This window comes from Babylonia areolata, chromosome 19, assembly GCF_041734735.1.
Source record: "Babylonia areolata isolate BAREFJ2019XMU chromosome 19, ASM4173473v1, whole genome shotgun sequence".
Lineage (NCBI taxonomy): Eukaryota > Metazoa > Mollusca > Gastropoda > Neogastropoda > Buccinidae > Babylonia > Babylonia areolata.
The window spans coordinates 57152647-57160404 of record NC_134894.1 but is presented as its reverse complement, the minus strand read 5'-3'; the positions used below and the strand labels follow the sequence as shown (position 1 = coordinate 57160404).

At 42.3% G+C, this 7758-nt stretch overlaps 1 protein-coding gene across 3 annotated transcripts in view; it reads left to right on the top strand.

The window, feature by feature from the left end:
• Positions 1 to 7758, top strand: part of LOC143293881 (dipeptidase 1-like) — a 58354-nt gene that overhangs the window by 37745 nt on the left and 12851 nt on the right. For all 3 annotated transcript variants that reach the window (XM_076605212.1, XM_076605213.1, XM_076605211.1), the window contains 2 exons: positions 4235 to 4385; positions 6891 to 6960. In XM_076605212.1, coding sequence (XP_076461327.1) covers positions 4235 to 4385; positions 6891 to 6960 — 221 coding nt within the window. The remainder of the gene's footprint in view (positions 1 to 4234; positions 4386 to 6890; positions 6961 to 7758) is intronic.

Here is a 7758-nt window from a genome sequence, read left to right as displayed (position 1 = left end):
GTATTGAGTATAATTTCAAAATGTAATGTTTAAGGTGAGAAAGATCAGTTTAAAGCAAATTAAGTCCCCTAGCATAACTACAGAGTAATTTCCCTTTTTTTTTATATCTACACCAAAACGTTTGCAAATAAATAAAACTTCCATGCTTAACAAAAGAAGTTCCTGTTTGAACAAAAAATGATAATAATGACTGCTCTTGTTGTTGGGTCAGAATATCAGATCAAAGTGCCAAGTTTAGAGAATACAAAAAATATAAATATAACAGTAAATGCAGTTTGCATATAATTAGGCTTCATTATTTTTGTGTGTGTGTGTGTGCCCATCCCAGAGGTGCAATATTGTTTTCAACAAGATGACTGGAAAGAACTGAATTTTTCCTATTTTTATGCCTAATTTGGTGTCAACTGACAAAGTATTTGCAGAGAAAATGTCAATGTTAAAGTTTACCAAGGACACACAGACACACGGACACACACACACACACACACACAGACAACCGAACACCGGGTTAAAACATAGACTCACTTTGTTTACACAAATGAGTCAGAAAACAAAAGCAGGTCTTTAACTCATTAGACATTTACATATTATTGGAAGATCGCACCAGACTGTTGTATTGTTGGTCACGTTTTGATCACACATGCACACAAACACCCAAACAGACATTCAAATGCACACACCCCACACCGCACACAAACACACCCTTTTGAGAGTGCTCAGTAACTGTGCAGCATCGTTCGCAAATAGACTCACGTCAAAATATCCTATGGTCTAATTGCAAACGACACTATTTTGCAGATTCCTGTCAAAACTGACTTTCTGATCAGTCACCAAGACGCGTTCTTGAATTCTCCCAGCACTGACTGGTAATGCGCATTCAACATGTCCGATCAAATCAACTATTTTAAACTGTGTCAAAGTCCCACAATTTGCTTCCTTTGATTTTAGTGTTAAAGGGTGGGGGGGGGGTAGGGGTATAAGGTGAAGAAGGAAGGGGTAGACAAAGTAGGATAACAGGCAGAGGATAGGTGCACAATCCACTCTCTCCTCGTACCACAGCAGGGTCTTTTAGTAAGATGAATTGAGGTGTTTATTTCTCTAACTTTAAACAGCACACAGCCCCCTGGTACATGGTATTCTCTTGGCTTCCTCTTAGCGAGGGAGGAAAGGACGAAACCACTCTGCATACTGGTTTTATTCTCTCTCACCCATTCATTCAGTGCAAATTATCTTAAAACCCAGATCTTCCCAATTGGTCGAAGTGAACTGACCAATCAGCCAAGTACACTACCAAGCCCGGAGGGGTGGGGGTCGGGGGGTGGGGGGGGGGGGGAAGGTGACGAAAAGAGGAAGGGAAGGAGGAGGAAAGATCGCCCAGCCCTGATTCTGTTCTAAACAGCTCATGATGAACACACCATACCATGCGGTGACCATTGAAGCAGATGCCATTGTGCCAGAGATCAACATGGATAGCACACACACTGCTGGTAGTGTCATGTGTGGTAAATATCAGAATTCCCTTCGGGGATGAAGAACAGAAAAGAGGAGTCTGTGCTGTGCAGACTGCATGCGGGGCACACTTTTTTTTTCTTTACTCATTCTTACTTGTTGAAGGGGGAAGAGGCCCCTCCATGTATTCCCTGTGATGAACCTCTCACCGTGAAACACGTGTTCCTTGACTGTTGGGATCTGCATGACGTTAGACACAGACATTACACGGCGGTTTCTTTGAAGACCTTGTTTCGTGATGTCCCTCCGTGGACGCTGATGGACTTCTTGAAAGAAGTGAACATTTTTAATCAGATTTGAAGGTTTTAAACTATGGAAGTTTTTTTAAACCTTTGAGTGGAAAGTTTAAAGTGGTGACTCGTTTTAATTGCTTGTTGTTTTTTTTACCCATGTAGTAGGTATTAACGTAGCGATAGCCTTGAGATGGTCTTAGTGGTCAGCGAGGCTCTAAGCACCATAATTTCATTTCAGATAATTATCAGAATCAGAGAGGAATGGTCAACAAAGGAGGAAACGGGGTTGATGTTGATGGAAAGGAAAGGGGAAGAGGGACAGGGGGACTGCAAATACCTGTGGCCTGACGTCCAAGGAAACATCACATTTAATAAGTATTTATATTCCACAATAACTTGCTTCCTCTGGACTCAGTGCTAGAGGGGGTGAGGAGGGAGAGGGGGGGTGTCAGCAGGGATAGATGCCAGGGAGGGTGCCTGGGGGGCAGGGGGTTGGGGGGGGGTGCGGGTGTGAAAAGATGGGGAGGGAAAGGGCTTAGGATAAATGGGGTGCCATACTATGAAATATCAACACCCATAATATAAAATCTGGTCTTGCTATCTCTGCACTCAAGGGTAAGGGGGATGGGGGAAGGGAGAGATGGTAGAAAGGAGCGTGTGTGTGGGGGGGGGGGGGGGGGGGCTGGGGGGGGGAGGGAGGAAGAGGCTGGCGGGGTTTACAGTACAGCATGTATAGTGTGTTGGTAAGAAGAGAAGGGGGAAGAAAGGAGAGGAGGGGGGTGTGAGGGTAGGAGGGGTATATCAGAAAGCAGTGTGTGCTGCGAAATCTCCACCATAGGTGCCTGACACACACTATAACATTAGGATTTCAATTCAGTTCAGTTCAATTCAAAATACTTTATTATCTGCTTCAACTAAAACAGACCTCGTGCCGGGACTATACGGCGTAGGGGCGTGCCCCCCAGGTGGCGGATGGGGGAGCCCTCCCTTTGGGGGCTGCACCAAATAATATGGAATAAGGTGCCGTGGACCCACATAGTCTAGGAGAAGGACAACTCTGATTTCAAACCTCGGGCAGATGGAGTCCGATAGCCTCAGCAGGCAGTCCTTCCAAGAGAAAGAAAACTCCCAAGAGAAAACCCGGCCAACTGTAAACCGTTACCAGAACAGGAGATCACAGTGGCCTCTCTAAGGGGCGTGATCTAGTCAAAACCGGCTGTGCACGCACTCTTCGACACATGGCTACGCAGACCGTGAACCAAAACAGAAATTTCTCTTTAGGCTCACTTGAAATAAAATACCCGTCAGCAAAAATCAAAGAGAAAAAAAAAAAAACAACTGACTCACCCTTCACGGCTGATCACCATGCATACATCAATTATTATGTAAAAAGAAAAGCATGTGGGTAAGATACTATTACATTATGATTTAGAGTGTAACAACTCTGTGTGTGTGTGTGTGTTACATGTGTGTCCGTGCGTGTGCATGCATCGTTATGTGCGCTGTAACTTTGGTCGGCAGTGGTCCGCGAAGAGAAGCAGAAATAGCCAGAAATCGCTGATGTTTGACTGGTTATTGGAAATGGATATTCATTAAGGTATTGGAAAAAGGTCGAAGCAGACGTTAAATTGTGAAGTACAACCGTTATGAACGCTTCAAAGTGGGGCGGTAAACGAATCGTTCGCAATTACCCGTGCCTACCCTATTTAATGTTTTTACGGGGTTTTTTTTCTCTTTTTTGACTCACTTGTGTAAACAAAGTGAGTCTGTTTTAACCCGGTGTTCGGTTGTCTCTGTGTGTGTGTGTGTGTGTGTGTCCGTGTGTCTGAGTGTCCGTGGTAAACTTTAACATTGACATTTTCTCTGCAAATACTTTGTCAGTTGACACCAAATTAGGCATAAAAATAGGAAAAATTCAGTTCTTTCCAGTCATCTTGTTGAAAACAATATTGCACCTCTGGGATGGGCACACACAAAAAAAAAAAAGAAAAAAGAAGCCTAATTATATGCAAACTGCATTTACTGTTATATTTATATTTTTTGTATTCTCTAAACTTGGCACTTTGATCTCATATTCTGACACAACAACAAGAGCAGTCATTATTATCATTTTTTGTTCAAACAGGAACTTCTTTTGCTAAGCATGGAATTTTTATTTATTTTGCAAACGTTTTGGTGCAGATAGTAAAAAAGGGAAATTACTCTGTAATTAATGCAAGGGGACTTAATTTATCACAAGTGAGTCTTGAAGGCCTTGCCTCTCTTGTTTTTTTTTTGTTGTTTTTTCTTTTTGATGCTTGTGTTTTACACAAACCTAGTATAGGTTATCAAGGCTTGATCAGCACACTGAGTTAGGCAACAGTTAGGCATATCTGCTGTTTTCACACCCACCCACCCACCCACCCCTCCCCCCAGCAGATGTGCCGGTGTAGCGTGTGTGGCTCTGCCCGCACGCTCCGACACCGATACCCAACTACACCTTGTTGTCACAGGGATCGAGGATGCTTTCAAGGCGGGGAAGATCGGCAGCCTGATAGGCCTGGAAGGGGGTCACTCCATCGACAGCAGTCTGGGCAATCTGCGCATGTTCTATGAGCTGGGCGTGCGCTACATGACTGTCACACACAGCTGTAACACTCCCTGGTGCGTTCGTCACTCTGTGTGTGTAGTGTAGTGTGTATGTGTGTGAGTGTAGTGTAGTGTGTGAGTGTAGTGTATGAGTGTAGTGTAGTGTGTGTAGTGTAGTGTATGAGTGTAGTGTAGTGTGTGTGTGTAGTGTGAGTGTAGTGTAGTGTAGTGTGTGTGTGTGTGTAGTGTAGTGTAGTGTATGTGTGGTGTGTGTGTGTGTGTGTGTGTGTGATGCCAAAAAGGCTAATCGGCTAATGAAGAGAGAAATGGAGAGATAACAAAACAGAATGGAATACCAACTTGTTAATTTTTGTTGTTGTTGTTGGGGGAGGGGAGGGGGGCTGGTGGAGGGGAGGCGGAGTGGGGGGGGGGGGGGCACGTGGATTAGAAATAGGACAAATTAAAACAAATAAATTAAAAGAGAGAGAACACTGAACACTGAAATATTTTAATGAATAGGCCATTGGCCCATGTCAATAGGGGTGGTTACAAGCCCATGCAGAGGTACAACAGCAACATTTTACTATTTGCAACATACTTTCAAAGCCTTGTCAAGGAACACAGCCAAACACATGACCAATAATTTGTTTTCACTCGCAAAAAGCAATGTCAGATTGAACAAAGATGGAGTATTGTAGTACTTAGCGGGGATATACTGTTGTCTCAGATCAGCATATTGAGGGCATTGTAACACGAAGTGAACTTCTGATTCTTTTTTGAGAATCACAGAAAGGACAGGATAGCTCATCATCTGATACATTACGCTTAAAACGTAATTTGTGTGTATTGAGTTGTGACACACCAAGTCGTAAACGTATTAAGCTAATCCTGGGATGAATATGTTTCAGCTCCAATAAATATTGGTTGTATTTGTCCATCAGATAGTTTAAAAAATCTTTTGGGGCATTTTTCACCATTTGATCGATATAACCTGAAAATATTAATCACCCCCTTTTTTTTACCTTGCCAGCCATATGTAATGTATGGGAGAAAGTTAGTTTTGTTGACAAAATGACGCCAAGATACTTATACATGTTTACGACTATCATTTTAGTTTTTCCATAGAACCACTTTTCATTTTCAGACAAGTACCCACCATTTCTAAACAACAGCGTTAGACTTGTCGAGGTTCACAATCAAGCCAAGACACATGGCTGTATAATAGAGCACATTTAGTCGATTTTGCAGACCAGTTGCAGAGTCAGATATCAAAATTATGTCATCAGCAAACATTAGAATAAGTATTTCTAGTACATCAGCTGAACACCATGCTTTCCTTTTTTAATTATTTCAGATGCTAGTTCATTGATAAATAACGAAAATAAGACAGGACTGCACACTTCACCTTGTTTCAGTCCTGCAGGACACATAAAAGCATTACTTAATTCACCACCTGCTCTAACTCTAGCTTTCACAACATGATACATACTTGTTATTGCATTATACATTTTTCCGTGTATTCCTCTTTTTTTTAAGAACGTTCCACAAGTTTATTCGCACAACTGAATCAAACGCTTTTATAAAATCTATGAATGTGACGTATAATTTCTTATGATAAGACAGTTGTTTTTGAACCAATGCAAACAGAGTAAAGACATGATCGATTGTACTGTATTTCTTCCTAAAACCTGCCTGGCTTTCATTTATAACACTGTTCTCCTCAATCCACTTACTAAGTCGCTGATTTAAAATGTGGCTATAAAGTTTACTGCAAACATTCAAAAGGGATATATCCCTATAATTGGAGAGAGAGAGCGAGAGAGAATTTGTATTTGTATTTCTTTTTATCACAACAGATTTCTCTGTTTGAAATTTGGGCTGTTCTCCCCATGGAGAGCGTGTCGCTACACAACAGCGCCACCCTTTTTTTTCTTTTTTTCTTTTTCTTTTTCCTGTGTGCAGTTTTATTTGTTTTTCCTATCAAAGTGGATTTTTCTACAGAATTTTACCAGGAACAACCCTTTTGTTGCCGTGGGGTCTTTTACGTGCGCTAAGTGCATACTGCACTCGGGGCCTCGGTTTATCATCTCATCCGAACGACTAACGTCCAGACCACCACTCAAGGTCTAGTGGAGAAGGAGAAAATATCAGCGGCTGAGCCGTGATTTGAACCAGTGGGCTCAGATTCTCTCACTTCCTAGGCAGACGCGTTACCTCTAGGCCATCACTGCAATGATAGAATTATGTCATGGATATGACCGTACTTTTTTCTTTCTTTCGGGTTGTTTCTTTTTCAGGTTCCATGTGATTGGTATTGGGATTTTTTTCCGGGGCAGGGGAAGGGGATGGAAGAAGGTGATATTTTGACTTTTTCTTTTTTTTTCTTTCTTTTTTTCCAACTCTTGATGTCGTCAGCCCTGATATGGCCGTATAAGGTCCACAGAGCAACAAGCAACAAGAAAACAAAAATGATATTGCTAAGAAGTGTTTACACACACACACACACACACACACACACACTGGAGGAGATGACCTTATTCCTTAGTCCTGTTCATGGCTGTGTGATGGGTTTGCTTACAGGGCGGACAATTGGCTTGTGGACACGCCAAACAACACAGCAGAGTTTGGCGGACTCACGCGCTTTGGTGAGGTGAGGTAATCTGGTGTGGGAGGTGAGGAGAGAAGAGACAAGACAAGACAAGACAAGACAAGACAAATTCTTTATTTCGAGGATAATAGATAAGCACTGGTGTGCTTTTTTTACATCCAGTCCCCGCCCTGAAATAGGGTCTACACTATACAATATTTAATAAAAAATGAAAGCATGGTGTTAGTAGAGATACATAACAGAGGGAAAAAGTATGCATAAATCAAAACAAAACGACCACCACACACACACACACACACACACACACACAACACGAGAGAGGTGGGAGTGGGGCGGGGGGAGGGGGGGAGTGTCGTTTTGAAGTCCTCACGGTTTTTTGTAGGATGGTTTCGTATCTTTATTTGGAAAGCTGTTTGCGATGAAACGGGATAGCACGTGAGAAAGGTGGGGGGGGGGGGGGGGGGGTACGTTCAGCACCTGCGGTTATATTCGAGGTGATGTGGTCACTGTATTAAATGTGCCTAAGTTTCTCTTCTCGTTTTTTGTTGGTTTTTGTCTTTGGGGTTTGGGTTTTTTTTTTGGGGGGGGGTTGTTTTTTTTTTTTTTATCTTTGCTTGATTTGGTATTGTTTCGGCGCTTTGTAGCATGGCCTGTTTCCAGCCGAGATATGACTGGTTGGTTTTAATTTTTTTTTTTTTTTTAATCTTTATTCAGAAAATATTCTACAAGCTGGCTGCTTGTATCATGCTCAAACATGTGATGAATGGCCTCTGTATGGTCAGCAGCCCAACTGAAATGATTTTTGACTCACTTGTGTAAACAAAGTGAGTCTATGTTTTA